Source organism: Rhinolophus sinicus, linkage group LG12, assembly GCF_036562045.2.
Source record: "Rhinolophus sinicus isolate RSC01 linkage group LG12, ASM3656204v1, whole genome shotgun sequence".
Classification (NCBI taxonomy): domain Eukaryota; kingdom Metazoa; phylum Chordata; class Mammalia; order Chiroptera; family Rhinolophidae; genus Rhinolophus; species Rhinolophus sinicus.
The window spans coordinates 47,472,425-47,490,155 of NC_133761.1; the positions used below are offsets into that span (position 1 = coordinate 47,472,425).

Genomic DNA, 17,731 nt, shown 5'->3' on the forward strand with positions numbered 1-17,731 from the left:
GGGGGAAAAAACATAAGTGGCACAGAAATACACTCACATATACCGACATGTTGTGAAAAATTAAAGAGTTATTAATAGTGGTGATTGTAATGTTTAAAATATAAACCCATTTTAATTGGAAGAAAGGTAGCCTGATGAATTTAAAATCGGTTCATGATAAAAATTGTTTTCTGCGATTACATAAGAAGCATTGAACTTAGAACCAACTAAAATAGTGTAAAAGTAGAGACCCCGATTAAAGATAAAATTATACATTTTTAAAATAAAATATTGTTTCTATATTATCAACATTTTAGACAAAATGGTGTAGCTAGCTAAACAGTGTTTCTCATCCTTTTATTAATTATCACATTTGGTCGTGACCTCTGGTCTTTGAATTGTATGTTGGGTTCACTTAAAAGGTGTATTCAATTATTATTTTTTTTTAGTGCCACTGACAAGTTGAAAATGCTTGCCATATCTTCACATATTTTTGTTATGCTACATCCAATGAAAATACTGAGTACTTCAATTTCTGGAATGTAAAGGATTTTTTATGTAACATATTTCTTTAATTCTATGTAGACTTTATGCAATTAATAGATGATTATTGATTGACATAATTACTGAGGTACAAATCGTTTTCATTATTGATGAAAAAGTAAACTTTCGTAGGTCAGTTGAAAATACCAATTTTTATGTTGAATTTTAGGTATGGTTTTGGAAATTCTGAAGTAAAACTCATCTCTTATGAAGCCTGGCATTTACCTTGTCATTCCTTTACCTATAACTGTGTGAGACCACTTTGGAAGTATATATTTTTGAGATTTTACAGATCATTAAGGTCATTGTTACTTAAAATTATAAGTGAGAATGGCTTTAAAAACTTATTCCATTAGTTAATAATATAAGGAGCATTTCCTTTGATTGTCATTGGGATGTCTGATAGTAACATGAACATTCAATAACCAATCAATAACCAATCTTAAATTCAGAGTTTGACAGAAGAATCAACAATTGTTGATAGCTACATGTATTCAGAATAAACAGAATAAGGTAGAAAATAGTTTATAATATAACCTATGTTGGTCCTTTACCCTCCTCCCCCCAGCTTTTTTGAGATATGATTGACCTACAACATTGTGGAAGTTCAATGTGTTCAGTGTAACGATTTTATATACATATATATTGCAAAATGATTATGTTGGTCCTCAATTAAGGAAAGCATTTTACATAACAAAGAATTCAATTTCATTTGTGTAGGTTTTTTTAGACCTGTTCTTCACCTTCTCTACTCCTAGAACTGCTAACCATCACTTTCAAGTGTGCTGAACTCAATTTTAATCATCACGTAGGTCTTGTGAATCACACATTGTATTATATTCACCTCAAGATGTAATATTTTAGCTTAAAATGCAACTGAAATATTTCTCTCTGGGTTTTTACCTCCAGTTTTCCCACTCCCATGCACCATGAATAGAAACCTGTTGCTATTGGAATGATGAAATACCAGCCTCAAATAAGACTGCCAATGAGATTGCAAGGATTATGGAGCAAATGGCAAAAATAGAAAGAACAAACCATTTTCAGGACATAGTTCTTAGTGTTATTTTTATTTGGGATTTTTTTTCTTGATTCAAAAAATGTTTTAGATGCTTTAAAACACACACACTCACACAATGAAAATATGTGTAACAGTTAACGATTTATAGACCAAATAATGTGCTTAAGTACCTCATGTGCATTATCTCATTTAATCCTAGTTTAACCCAATGAAGCTTAGATACTATTTTTAATCTAATTATGCAGATGGGGAAACGGAAGTTTAGATGAGTTATGTGGCAGATCAAGAAGTTGAACCTAAGGAGTAAAACTAGATCTGGTCTTTAATAAGAAAGTTAAAGATTTAATAGTAATAATAGCAGACAGAAAAGATTTGTTGCTTACCTGTGATCAGATGAGCACCTGTTATAGTTGTTTAGTAATTGATTAAATATCTAAAAAATAAAAACTAAATGGAAAACATCTTTTTTTATGAAAATAATTACACAGTATAATCATTGGCAATAAATTTTAATTTAATCAGGATTAAATTATAAAGAGACTTTTGCAGTAATCTTTTCTCAAGTATGATAGCATAATAGAAAATAATGTCAACTGTGGTTTTACAGAAAATATGGAAACTCCATGACAGTTTTCAGCCTGGTCCTTTTTAATGACAGTAAGCAAGAGAGTGAGCTCACTGAAACCTTCAGTGGTGAAGATGAGGTGTATCGGCCAGAGTCCAACCATGGAAGCACAACCAGTATAAGATAGTAGGAGACACAAAGGGATTTATTATGTGGATTTGCTTTATGAAATAGTGAGGGCTGATGAAGTAAGCTCTAGTACAGGTGGTCTGGAAAGAAAGGAAGGTCATGAGCAAGATGGAACCCCATGGGCACTAGCTGTGGTCTCCAAACTCAGGGAAAACCTAAGCTCTCTTTAAAGGGCTCCCATGATTATCACTCACCCAAGGTAATCTCCCATTTGATTTGCTCAAAGTCAGTCAATTGGGGCCTTAATTCCATCTGTAAGATCTCTGCTTTTGCCATGTGATGTAACCCAGTTATGGGGGTGCTGTCCCGTTCATTAGCCCGGCTCACACTTCTCCTAAGGCTCTGGGACCTGCTTCATGGCTGCTATGGGAAATCCCTTAGAGACCTTCCCAGCAGAATAAATTTTTAATTCCCTTCTCTCCACAAACTCATCCACTAGAGAGTCTCCTCAAGAGATTTTTGAACACCAGGGATAAAGAGAGCTTACAAAGTTATATTTATATATTTGCTACTCTGCCCCGAATGGGCTAAGGCTTGGCCTGGCCTGTCAGTCTCAGTAATTTCTCGGATCCTGGGGCATTTTTAGACTCATCTTTCACAGTGATCAACTGTTCTGTGCCTCAATGTGGTACCAAAAAGAAGCAAATAACACAATTTTTTTTACCTTTTACCTTTCCTAACTTTAGCCATTGTTTGTCTTAAGGAGAACTGGCTATCACAAAAACAAACACTCCATCATCAAGGAGAAAGGCCTTTTTTTCCTTCCTATCAGCCACTTGACAGAATAATTTGGGTAGATTTAAGGGTGATTTCAATTAATGCTAGCAGAATCTCTTTGAACTAACTTGTCATATAATAAGAACATAATCCTACAGGACTAGTTTAAATTTCTTAATGTGTCTAGCTTGGTATATCCAACGCCTATATATCACTTAATAAGGACAGTTGTTCAGGAATAGTTTTGGCTTTATAATGAGCCAGTTTGGTATACTCAATGACCAAATATCACTTCATTATTTTTCAGGATGATTTGTTTTACTTTTGGGATCATTTTGATATTCATTTGAAAATTAGATTTTTCCAAGCATTCTTTTCATTTAAAAAAAATTATTTATTGATTTTTCTTCACTTTTTTGAAATTAAAATTTATTGAGGTGACAGTGGTCAACAAAAAAACTACATAGGTTTCAAGTGTACAATTCTATAATATATCATCTATATATTGTATTATGTGTTCACCCCTGATGGGATTATTTGAATACTGGGATTGGGAGTAGTTTGTAAGTATATCTTCTATGGGAAATCTGAAGGGTCATGTGATTTTTCTCAAAAAATTCAGTCATCCATTTAACAGATATTTATTGAGAATCTAGTATATGCAGACACTGTTCAGGTCTTGAGGCCATTTCTCTGATGGTTGAAGGACAACAGACTATGAATATATATGAATCAAAGGAGAAAATATCTATCCAAACAAAACTCTTACAGTGAAAATAGAAGTCTTTGTAGTAGTTGTAGACAGTGACAAAAATAGTCATTTTCTCTATGAGCATTTTTGTGGTTCTTCATATCTCATGATTATTCTAACAGGATGGACAGTTAGACTGCTGGAGTTAAAAATGTATGTTTGTTAATGAATGCTAAGATAATAGTGAGGTTCTCAACATTTCCGTGATTAAATACAGGAGGTATAGGAATTAAATTTTATATAGTCTTTTGAGGCAAGATTTCATTTAGTGGCAAAGTACTTATATATCAGTGTTCTTTTAATGGCAATCTGATGCTGAGGTCGGAAAATTTCTATTGATCTACTTTCAACTTTATCGACTTCTTAGTCTGTAATTGCAATTTGATGTTAAACTGATTCAATTTTTATATTTCAGTTATTGTTTTTATTTTGTTATTACATTTTTTATAATTTACATTTCTTAATTGATATTCCCCATCTGTTTATTCATTATGCCTATATTTTTCTTTATGTCTTTGAATGTATTTTATATTTATAATAGTTGTTTTAAAGTCCTTGCCTACTAATTATAAGGACTACCTTTGCATCCGTTTCTATTGCCTGTTACTATTTTTTTTCTTTAGCATAGATCACATTTTGTTTTGAATTTAGCAGATCACATTTTCTTGTTTCTTCACGTCTACTTAATTTTGAAAGTATACTGGATGCTAGAAATGATATGTTGTAGAGACTGCATTTTGTAAGGTGTTTTTTTTTTCCCCCTGAATAATGATTTTGGTTTTGTCAGGCAGGCAATTAAACTTGCTGGACTGAAACTCCCGTTTCTCTCTCTTTTGCAGTGGACAGTTGTTTACATTTCTACTCAGTTAACAAGAATGTGGGTGAATTTTATGAGCAGATTTTGTGGATACTTCTCTGGTCCAGGATTTAGCTCATCTAATTTTCAGACTGTTGTGAGCCCAAAGTGGATCACAACAGTCTGATACTTCAAATCAGTAAGGCAGCAGCTTTCTTCTTCCTGAGCTACAGGCAGATTTAGCAGGGCAAGCCCAAGGCAAAAAACAGCTTTTACAAATCACCTGGGTACTATTTGTCTTCAGAGAGAAGTCTACTCTCTAATTTCTTCATGCTTTTGGTACCTTTCAAGTGCCTTCAAATAGATTCTGAAAAGTATTTTTTTGAAAACTTATCATTGTTATCTATGGGAGGATTAGTCCAATTAAACTATTCTATAATTTCCCAAAGCTAGATTTACTCAAAAGAAAAATAAAATTTAAAAGGCGATGCCAAAACTAAAGGCCACTCACTTAGATATATAGTGTAGCTAATGCAGAGTTTTTGTAAGATTATTGCTTGCCTATTCTGGACACTTTATTTCTAGTTACACAGGCTAATTTTCTGTTAGATGTTTTTATCAGCTGTCCCATTCTTCATTCATGTTATGCTTATTCTTGTGGTTGTTTGAAGTATCTGTATTTTCACCTGAATTTCTCCTGAGCCTGAGCCACAGAAAATGACAGGAAGTAAAAGGAGGAAAGGCCTTTGTTCTTTCATAGAGCAAATAACCATATTCTTTTTTCCCCCAATGTCCCTTTAGCAGTTCTTATCTGACTCGAGGATCACAGTAATTACTAAAACACAGTCACTATGAAGTTTCACAATTAAAATTTGTAGTCCAGGGAATGATGTGAACCACTTCAATAAAAAGCAAACAAAGCATAACTCTACAGTTAATAATTGTGACCCCTCAAACCAATCCACAAGCCTATAAATGGACTACAAACTAATTTACTTGGATAAAAGAAAAAAAAGGTAGAATGTTAGAAGCTGATTGTTTTATTCTGAGGAGATAATTATATTATGTTTTTCCTTAGATTTAATTTTCCTATTGATAGGATTGGCATAAGTAGATTAGTAGTTTATCTTGTTTGATAGAATGAAATTGGAACGATTTATTTGTTTTATTGTGGATTCTTAGAATAGTGTTTCAAGTTATTTGCATAGTGGTTAAATCAACCTAATTTATAATTGCATTCATTTTCTCATATGGCTTTGACCTTAAGAATTTCACCTCATTTTAATTCTGATTTTCAATTGTTGATGGAGTTTTCATAATAATTTTTGAGTTATTAATTATTAGTAGAGTATGCAAATGACATGAAAAATCTATCAGAATTTTGTTTTACTTGAATTGTTCCTTTTTGTAAAACAGACATGAATTTTATTCCAATCTAATCTTTAAAAACATTATATAACTATTACTAATTTCAAACAACAGTCAAATAACCAAAAGTATAGAAGACACAGTAAACTTAACAAGGAAAGTTAGACTAAGGAGAAGAATAAGAAACCACTAAAGGAGGTATTGCAACCAAAATAATGTTAGTTTTTTTCACTTTTATTTTAAGGACTATGTAGAACTTCAAGACATACTGAGTTGCTGAAGATCAGGAGTAAACATGGGAGGGAAAATTGAAAAGGAGCACAGAGGAAGCATTAAAATATAGGGACTTGAAAGAAGCATTTAGCTGGTATCAGAGTTGCGATTGCTTCTTCATAGCAGAAAGAGCTTAGCATAGAAGCCCCTTAGGAGCGAGTAACTCTGTAGTTCAAGTTGGAAATTGCAATATCGGAAACTGAATTATACCGTGTTTCCTAGAAAAATAAGACCTATCTGGACAATCAGCTCTAATGCCGCTTTTGGAGCAAAAATTAATAAAAGACACGGTATGATATGATATGATACGATACGATATAAGACCCGATCTTATAGTAAAATAAGACTGGGACTTATATTAATTTTTGCTCCAAAACACACATTAGAGCTGATTGTCCAGCTAGGTCTTATTTTTGGGGAAACATGGTAGTAGTTTTGATTAGTTCGAAATAAGTCATCATTAGTCATCATGAATAGCCTTGTTAAATCATCATCATTATCAACACCATTTTCATGATCAAAATCATTAAAATTTATTAAGTGTTTATTTTATCTCAGGCACTGTGCTGAAAAGTTTACATGCATTATTTCATTTTCTCTCATACTATGGAGGAGATACTTTTGTTAGCTTATTTCTCAGATGAGAAAGTTGAGGCTTCAAAGGTTTAATTAAGTTATCCTAAGGTCCCAGAGTTAATAAGTGGCAGAGATTTTATTCAACCAAATTTTCTGTGCCCCAAACCTATGCTGATAAAGAAAAAAAAATCTGGAAAGAATATTAAGCTAATTTTAAGATCTCTGATTTGCAGTTTGCCATTAAACAATATAAAATTTTCTGTTATGGCCAAAATAATTTTCTACCAGTGTGAATAATTCTAGAATATGTAATTTATTTTTGCAATTTCCTCCTTCAATTTTTGGAGGAGGTTGAACTGCTAGAATAAAATATTTGACCATTATTATTTCAGGGAATTTCCGAGGGCTGAATTTTCAATGGACATATTTACAACAAGGCAAAGTTCTTTCCATTTTAACTAGTATTTTAAAAACTTTTGCTTATCTTTTTTTGCTCCTTAGGAAAAATTGGATGCAGGGGTGAGAAAAGAAGTTGATGGCATGGGGACCTCTGAGATAAAGTATGGAGACTCAATATGCTACATACAACATGTAAACACAGGCCTGTGGCTGACTTACCAGTCTGTGGACATGAAATCTGTGAGAATGGGAGCCATACAACGTAAGGTAAGGTGGTGGAGAAACATTATTTATAATCATCATTTTTTAACACTAAAAAAACACAAACACAAGGCAAAAAAAGGTAGTGAACGCTCTCAGCTGCCTGCTAAGTTTCATTACTGACATGCCGAAGGTCAAATCCCATCATAATAAATTCTTTGGTTTTTGTAAGATAAACATGGCTGGATGTTACATCACTGATTTAAATATTAAATGAAGCAATATACTCCTGTCTGGACTCTAACTTAGTCTGCCTAATTCACTTTGTCTTCAGTGCTATTCGATCCCCCTTCCCCTCATCTCCCACCCCCCACCCCCCACCCCCCTTACCCTCTGGCAACCACTAAACTATTGTCTGTGTCTATGAGTTTCTGTTTCTCATTTGTTTGTCTTGTTCTTTTGTTGTTTTTGGTTTATATACCACATATCACTGAAATCACATGGTTCTCTGCTTTTTCTGTCTGACTTGTTTCGCTCAGCATTACTCTCTCAAGATCCATCCATGTTGTCACAAATGTTCCTATATCATCTTTTCTTACTGCTGAATAGTATTCCATTGTGTATATATACCACAACTTCTTTATCCATTCATCTATCGAAGGACATTTTGGTTGTTTCCATGTCTTGGCCACCGTAAACAAAGTTGCAATGAACATTGGAGCACACGTGTCTTTATCTCTAAATGTTTTCATATTTTTTTGGGTAGATACCCAGGAGAGGGATTGCTGGGTCATATGGCAATTCTATTCGTAATTTTTTGAGGAACCTCCACACTGCCTTCCATAACGGCTGCACCAGTCTGCATTCCCACCAACAGTGTATGAGGGTTCCTTTTTCTTCACAGCCTCTCCAACATTTGTTACTATTTGTCTTGTTGATGATAGCCATTCTGACTGGGGTGAGGTGATACCTCATTGTGGTTTTGATTTGCATTTCTCTGATGATTAGTGATGTTGAGCATTTTTTCATATGTCTATTTGCCATTTGTGTAAGATCACACTTTTTAATGGTGATGTGACACCCCTCCCAATCCGCCCCTCACCTCCTCTCTGTTTTTTGTGCTTTCGCTAATCTCTAGGCATTGTCTTCGTTTCCCAGAATGCCACTCAATATGCTGGGGAACTCAGAAAAAAACAAAAAACTAAAACAAAAACACATGGCTTTTACACATCTGTGTCTTTGCATATACTGTTTTCTCGGGTGTGAGTACTCTGTAAAACTTTTTTCTCCACTCAATTCCTATCCATCCTCCAGAGATTAAGTTTAAAGTTAATCTTAGAAGTTCTTTCTATCTCAACTTATCCTCTACACCTTCCTTTGTGTTCTCATAATATTTGTGTATAACTTATTAAATTTTTTATACCCTCCTTGTGCTACTTTATTTACTAGGCTACATGTGTCTTTCTCCTTCCTAATTTGTGGGCTCCCTTGGGGCAAGTACATAGTGCTCAACTGTTCATAATTCACATTTTTACACCAACATGTAATGCAGTGCTCAGAACCAATCAAATAAGACAAATGTCTAACATTTGAGGCCTTGGAAAGGAAGACTTCAGTGGGGCAGAATATTTTATTTTCAGTAGATTTATTAATTGTAACATATACACAGCCCCGTGTAGATTGCTCAGCGTTACTGTGATCTGTTTTGAATGACCAGTGCCAATTTCAATGAACTTGGAGGCTGATTCTGCTTTGATGGGGTTGGGCTTAAAAGCATCCCTGTCCTGCCATCCTCAGAGCTTCGGATGGAGATCCTGGGTCAGCTCTCCTGTAGACCCGTGTCCAACTGGGTTACTACTGTTACTTATTTCCAAACTTTAGAGGTAAAATTTATATACACTGAAATGCAAACAACTACCTGTCTCCCCGAAAATAAGACTGAGTCTTATAATAATTTGTGCTCCAAAAGACGCATTAGGGTTTATGTTTAGGGGATGTCATCCTGAAAAATCATGCTAGGGCTTATTTTCCGGTTAGGTCTTCTTTTGGGGGAAACATGGTAATTATAGAGCTTGGATAAATGGATACATTTGTGTGACCCACACGCATCACAATATGGGACATTTCCATTTCCCCAGAAAACTGCCCAACATGCCATCCCAGGCTAGCCCTGCTCCTTCTCCACAGAAGCAGCTGCTTTGGTGATTATTTCCCCACCATGGGTTACTTTTGCCTGATGGAGAACTTCAGATAAATGAAATCACACAGCACGCTCCCCTTTGTATGCAGCGTTCCTGTCTTTATCCTATTGTTTCACGTTGGGAACCAAAGAGGTGAAGCTGCTTTTTGAAGTCTTCAAAAGCCAAAGAGCCAAGAGATTAGACAAAGTTCAGTTCACAGGGGGGAGGGACAAAAAAGAAAAGGCACGGCCAGGGTATATAATCATAACTTGCTGTCTGTCTCCATTGCTAGGCTCGGGATGGGAACCACATCTCTTATTTCTGTATTCTCAACATCTTGCACAGTTCCTGAGCCAGAGTTGATGCTCAGTCAGTGGTTCTTGAATGAAACAAGTATTTTCAAGGTTGTAGTAACAGTTGTGTTGATGAGATCCCACAGGTACCTGCTAGCTTGGTCTCCATCGGTGTTAGCATTGCAGAGCTTTGGGTCCCCTCAGGGCTGTGTTAGCATCTGGAAGGTGAATAGCTACTGTCCAAATTGTGGCAAAAGAGTTTGAATGGGCTTCAAGCAAATTTTTATTTTAATAATGATATTTGGCCATGGATGGATCTTGTATCAGCTTTAGCAAATTTTTTTCTTTATCTTTTTTCTAAATAGTTTATTTTGAAAAAATTCAAGGATTCAAAAAAGTCGAAGACTAATTAGTCAATGAACATCCATATACCATCAAATTAGAAACAATGATTAATAATCTGCAATATTTGCTTTCCTCCATCCTTCTCTTCTTCCTTCTCTCTCTGAATGCATATGTGTGCATACACATCAACACATCCACAATCCCATTCTTATCCCTAATAATAATGATAATTCCATTACATCATCTAACATCCTGTTCCCATTCACATTCTATTGTGCCAAGAATGTCTTTTAGAGCTCACTTTAAATCAGGATCCAATCAAGATTCATACATTTATTTATTTTTTATATTTTTTTAAATTGGGGAATATTGGGTAACAGTGTGTTTCTCCAGGGCTCATCAGCTCCAAGTCTTCCTTCAATCTAGTTGTGGAGGGCGCAGCTCAGCAACAAGTCCACTTGCCGTGTTCAATCTTTAGTTGCAGGGGGCGCAGCCCACCATCCCATGCGGGAATTGAACTGGCAACCTTGTTGTTAAGAGCTCACGCTCTAACCAACTGAGCCATCTGGCCGCCCCAGCATTTGTTTATTTTTTATGCTTCTTCAGTCTCTTTTAATCTAGAACAGTTCCTCACCTTATTTTTGTTCCGCGCCACTGAGTTTCTTAAGAATCCAGGCCAGTTACAGAATGTCCCATGTCCAGATGTGTCTGACTGTTTTTGTGCTTTGCCTTTGTTCCTTGTAATTCCAATAAACTTGAAATTAGGTCTGGGCTGTGCTGTCCAAATCAGTAGCTGTTGTCCTCATGTAGCTATTTGGTGCTTGAATGTGGCTGGTTCTACAGGTCCTGAATTTTTAGTTTTGTTTAATTTTAATTAATTTCAATTTACAAACATATGCTTTAATCAATGATTATTAGAAAACTTACATATGTACGTATGTAAACGTACTTTTCTAACTGTATAAATGTTATGAATTCTAAAAAATCAAATATTTTCAATAATAATTTGGTATCCAAATCAAGATATTCTATCACTATAAAAACACACTGGATTCTGAAGACACAGAATAAAAAAAAAAGTAACGTTTCCCATTAACAAATAAGCCTGTATATTTATTACATATTGACATAATATCTTATAGATATCAGGTTAAATAAAATATATTGTTAAAATTAATTTTACCTTTTAAAAAAACTTATTAATATAGGTTCCAGAAAATTCAAAGCTACGCATTTTAGAAATACCTCTGACTTCTATGTGCTTCCTTCCAGTCACTGCCATTCTCAAGAATAAACACTATCATTGCTTGTGATGCCAGAGATGAGTTTTGCTGTTGGGCTTTTTATTTTATCGACAGTGATTTTATTGGATTTGCCTTACCACAGTCTATGTTGTTAAACCTCAGTATTTACCACAAAGGTAAACATTCAAAATAAATTTCACAAGTCATAAGGAACTGAAAGAATAAACACAGCAAAAGTTTTAATTCAGATATATATCTATGTGTGTGTATATATATATATGTGTATATATATATATACACACACACACATATACATATACATATATATTTATTTAATTAATGTTTATTGGGATGACAATTGTTAGTAAAGTTATATAGATTTCAGGTACACAATTTTGTATTACATCATCTATAAATCACATTGTGTGTTCACCACCCAGGGTCGGTTAATTAAGAACTCAAAATTAGGAAATGCATCTGTTACCAAGGGTTTTTAATCAGCACACTTAGGTCTTTCGAAAACTGAGAGGAGAATTGTTCAACCACATCTTTGGTTTCTGTTTTCATTCAGTTCAGCAGTTTCTTTCTCAGAAACATGGCTGGTTCCTCTTCTCTATGGCCACCACCTTCCCTGTCAGAATGTGTAACTTTCTTTCCTTGTCTCTATACATTTTGCTTCTCAATTGTGTCCACCAAGTTACTCATTTTGTTTTCTTTGGCACTGTTCTGTTCTTTAAGCTTGTTCAGTGCCTTTGAAATTTTTGTTACAGTGTTTCATATTTCTCACCAAGATCACTTTTTATCTCAGCTTGCTCTCTTATCTGTTCTGGTTGTTCATCTCAGCATGTTTTCTCGTGGATTTTCACTCCTGTTTCATAGTCGTCATACTGTCTTGCCTCCTGTGGACAATTATATTAAAGTAGTATCTTGCTTTTCCTATTTTACTTAGATATTTTAAAAATTAGGAATTATTGCTGTTTTATCAATTAAAGAGAGATTAAAATGTTTTAATGTCCTTTAATTTGTTCATAAATGAGTTAATAGACATCATGATATTGAAGAATCTTTAAATTCATACACTAAATCCTATTTGGCCATAGTTTATTATTCTTTTGAAATCTTATTAGATTCTCTTTAATTTTATTTAGAATCATTACACATATTAGGTGAAATCAATTTTTCATTGTTTATACATGCTGAAATTTGAATTTCATACAATTTTCATGTGTCATGAATTTTTTTTTTTTCAGGTCTCTTTTCTACCCTTTAAAAATGTAAAAACCATTCTTAGCTCATAGGCTTTACAAAAATAGTCAATAGGTTACAACCTATTTGCTGACTCCTGGTCAAGACTAGTCTACCATTAAGAGTATCTGTTCTTTGAAGGTTTATGAGAACTCATTTATGAAATTATTTAGTCCTACGGTCTTTTAAATATTAGATTTTCAATTTCCTTTCCAATCTCTTTTAAATAAACTTATCTCATCAAATTCTCTGCTTCATTGGGGTGATTGTGTTCGATGATTCTTAATTCACTAGGAAGTCATCCATTTCCTCTGGGGTACTCAGTTATGTTGGTTTTCATTTTTTAATTGTATTTTTTTGCCCTTGAATTCCACACAATATTGTCTTTGTATAATTTTAATGTCTTTTGTATCTTGTATTGTATTCTCTGTTTTTGTTTTCTTCCTATTTTATTTTTAGCCTGGTTTGTGAGTTTATCTATTGTATTTATCTTCTGAAAGAATCAAATTTGGGGCTTTTTAAAAACATTCTTTCTAGTAGTTTATTTGATTCTAGTTCATTAATTCCTTTTTTGTCTTCATTAATCCTCCTTTCAACATTGTTTTTTTTTCTTTAGAGTCTTAAAATGAGTAATATATTCCTTCATTTTAGTCATTTTTTTCTTTGTCAATGAAGCATTTAAGGCTCTAAAATTCCCTTTGAGTACAGATATATCTCTGTTTCATTGTATAAGGAGTTTCATTTTACAGGGCTCTTTAGATAATTTATAATTTTAGTTCTCATAACTAATTTTTAATTCAGTGCACCTGAATTCGGTGTACTAAATAGCTGCTGTAAGTGTTGAGTAAAAGAAGCTGGCTGCAAATGGTTGCTCACTACATGGTTCCATTTATATTTATTAAACAAATGACCTTTGCTGTTAAAAGTCAGGGAGGTGGAGACCATCGTGGAGGATGGGAGCACGAGGGGAGATTTTAAGGTGCTATAATGTTCTCTTTCTTGATCTGGGTGTTGATTATACAGTATGCTCACTTTGTGACAAGTATTCAGCTGTTACGGTTTCTATACTTCTGTCTCTTCATGTCATACTTTCATAGGACGTTCAAAAATGAAAAGCCTAACAAAAAGAACTCATAAAATAAAAATGCATTTGTTGTAATGAGCTTAGATGCCTTAGAAACATTGCTCACACCCATTAATTAGCCAGTCTGTTCAGAGCTACTGTATAATTGGAATAACTGTAATGACTTCCTGTGCTGTTTCAATCAGGGTTTGTTAGACTGTGGATAAGTCATTGACCATAGACATGTGAAAACACTCGGGTGTTTGTTTTGCTCAACTCAATACAATAACTGACTCCTTCTTTAAAACAATAACTGAATGACTATCTTGAAGGACTAGTTTGCACAGGGACCTACACATATTGTTTTACATATACACAATAGCTTTACAGTCCCTTCCAGCTGCCTTTTGATTGCATTGTTATCACCTTTTCAAGTGCACACCTTATTAACCCCCATTTGGAAAAGAGATGTTGAGAGTAATGGCGTTATTTCTACTTTCTGATAGGCTATTATGCATCATGAAGGCCACATGGATGATGGCATAAATTTATCCAGATCTCAACACGAAGAATCGCGGACGGCACGAGTCATCCGGAGCACAGTCTTCCTGTTCAACAGATTTATAAGGTACATTTACTTTCTTTTGTTGTGGTCGTTTGACATTTTATTTCAGTCTCCTTATTGGATTTCCAAATAAACAATTCTAAAAATATACTATGGTGGTGATCTCATTCAATTGGGAAGTTCAGCCGAACACGTTAGAAAGTTCTGGTTGATGATTTTATGTTTGTCTTTTAAATGGACATTTTTGAAAGAAATGTGCTTTCAGAAATTTCATTTGTAACTTGTAATTGAGAGCTATAGGTCAGGATTATTCTATAAGATATCCTTATGCTTGACCTATTTAATTTCCTTTTACACTGAGGGTAATACTTGGTGAGGTTTTGAACTGTATTTTTTTAAAAAATTAAGCCTTGATATCTGTGAGCTTAAATACTTTGTGAATTTTGAACTATATTAAAAAAATAAAGCGATTCTTGTAATGACTAAGTTTTCCCACCTAGTAATGGAAATAATTGAATATCTACAAATTAAATCAAGCTTGTGGCCTGTGTTTCTGATAACATTATATCAATATATACATGGACTGTGATGAATATCATATTTTTTTAAACTTTGCCAGTTTGATGGGGGAAAAAAGTTATGTTAGTGTGGGTACACACACATTTATGTATATAATTATAATTATTTTTTTAAATTTGCATTTATTTGAGAACTGTGAAAAGGGTATATTTCCTGTTTGTTGACTAGATTTCTTCATTTTCTTTTGGGTTTACCCTATTAATTATTAATATTTCTATTAGGCTGTTATGAGCTTGTGTTATGTTAGATATTTTAATTTTCTGTCACCATATATAAATTGCAAATATTTTCCTAATTTATTGGTTTGAAAACTAATTTTAACATGTTTCTTTTGCCATAGTAGTTTACTCAATAAATCATGTTTTGCTTTTAGAGCATATAAAGACCTTCACCACCCAAGATTATATAAATATTCACTTAACTATTGTTTCTTTTATAAACCATTGCACTCTGTATATGTGTGTATTGTGTGCATACTTTTATAAAACCAAAGACTGTGCAAACAACTCGGGGTCTTCGTGCTCACCTGCCTACCTATGGCCTAGAAATTCTCCCAAGTCAGTGAACTGGGGCAATTGTACGGCTCACCTTGTTTGTTTCTTCTCTCTCAGGCACTCATGTCCTTTATTCTGTGATATCAGTGCCTTGAAATGTGTTTTCCCCCCAATATTTTGTCGGTTTTGTGGGGAGTAAGATAGGGGGTGTGCGTTCAGAGAGAGTGAATCCTGTCACTGTTACTTTCTTTTGACCAAAAGAAACTCAAGTGTAGCTGATGCAATTCTTACTTTACGATGAGATTTCAAGTTTCCTCAGCAAATATAGTCCATGGTCTCTGCCAGGTCTGTTTTGCTATATTTATGTATGTATATTTTTTACTTTAGGTCTCTTGTTACAAACCCATCACCAAATTACCATCTTTTCCTGAATTATCTGGCACCTACTTTTAAGTGTCTCTCTCCCCTGTGGCCTCCTAACAAATGCCCTGGAGGAACATAATGAGTCTGTTGCCTTCTCTTACACTTAACTGACTTTAATTGTGCATTACTTGTTCAAATATTAAATTTTAATTAAGTTTTGTATTTTTATTTTCTTTCTAGAATATTTACCCATTAGTTATATTATTTAATTCATCTTGTTTATTTATATTTCCACATATCATGTGCCGGTTTTACTTATATGTTCAGTATTACTGAACTATTAGAAGTCCTGAATTTATACAAACTTTTGATATGTCTCAGAAACTTTGAAAAGCTTTACATAATTCTAGAACATTGTAAAGGGCATGTTATTTTAAGTAAAATAATTTGATTCTTCTGTCATATTCATGAAAGCACCAAAATCTTTAAAATTTCAATATCTTTACAACATTTGTATCCCTGTAGTTTTCAAAGTAAATTATTTTTAAGTATCTATTTTATTAATGTGGATATATTTATTATGAAGAGCCTCATTTTAGAAATGTGTATGCAGACATCTCTTTTTTTACTTTTTAGAGTGAAAGTCAAGATGATTTAGTTTTTGTTATGACACCTTCCTTGTGTCTCTCTCCCAGGTCACGGTAGTGGTAGTGGGGTTTGTATGTGTGTTTGCATTAGTGTTGTGTATAGGGGAAGGGAGTCTATTTTTATGGACTGTAAAATACATACATATATATGTGTGTATGTATCTGTATATATATACATATATATGTATATATATATATATATATGCTCAGTATTACTGAACTATTATATATATATATATATATATATATATATATATATATACACACACACACACACACAAACACACATATAAAACCATTTCTCCCTCTAGGTATATTAATAAATGTATTCTGGAAGTAAATGAGAGAAGGGAGGAATCTGTGTCTGTTATGTAGTGATATGGCTTAATGTTCAAATTACAAAATATAAAGATGGAATTCAGGGCTTTAATTTTTGCTCTGACATAGTGTGGTTCTACTACCACCTTTAGTTTTCCCTAATTATTTTCTCTTCATTTTTTTGTCTTTAATACATTTAGATGACAAATATCTCTATATTAGATGGAAGTTCTAAAACTTGGCATAATTAACAATTTTAGAGTTTTAGCATTCGTCTGAGAAGAAGCTTCGCCTAGAGAGTAATGAAATGGTTATATTTCTGATAGCAGATATATTCAACTTAATAACCTAAAAACTGACATTTATTATTGTTTCTCTTTAAGTTTTAAAATGTAGACATTATATTTGAATCACTTAAATTCCTTCACTTTAGTGTGATGAGAGTTGAGTGTGATTTTGTTATAAATGTATTTATCATTCAACTAGAGTTAATAGGATAAAATGTTTACAAAAGAAATATTTCACTACATATGAATTTTCATTTTAAACCAGGAGAAAAAATTGTTTTCTGAAAAGTCATTTCTGTTGCTTTTTGGGCATTCAAAAACTTATAGAGATGATAACACTAGGTAATAGATGAATTCCATTGATGTAATTGATTTGAAATTTCAGGCCAAACTTTAGAATAGTCATGCCGTTTTACTATTTCCGTTTTGAGGATGAGGTCAAATATTCCAAAATTATCAGTAAGTTTATGTAAATCATGATACATTTTAAATAATATTTTTGAGCATCATAAAGTTCGAAGGTAATCTAATACTCATAAGGCTTTTATTGTTTTCAAAAATGAAATTTCCAATACTGTCAGATAATTAGCCAGAAACATTTCCTTGGAATAAAATATTGCTGTATAATTTTGCTGATGCAGAGAGCAGGAAAGGAAGTATAATATTTTTATATATTAAATTTTATCATGACGAATGTGAATATTATTTTATCAACTTTAGCATAGGCATT

At 33.3% G+C, this 17,731-nt stretch overlaps 1 protein-coding gene across 12 annotated transcripts in view; it reads left to right on the forward strand.

Annotated features, from left to right (window-relative positions):
- Window positions 1-17,731, forward strand: part of RYR2 (ryanodine receptor 2) — a 567,150-nt gene that overhangs the window by 285,392 nt on the left and 264,027 nt on the right. For all 12 annotated transcript variants that reach the window (XM_074316777.1, XM_074316766.1, XM_074316767.1 and 9 more), the window contains 2 exons: window positions 7,280-7,444; window positions 14,255-14,376. In XM_074316777.1, coding sequence (XP_074172878.1) covers window positions 7,280-7,444; window positions 14,255-14,376 — 287 coding nt within the window. The remainder of the gene's footprint in view (window positions 1-7,279; window positions 7,445-14,254; window positions 14,377-17,731) is intronic.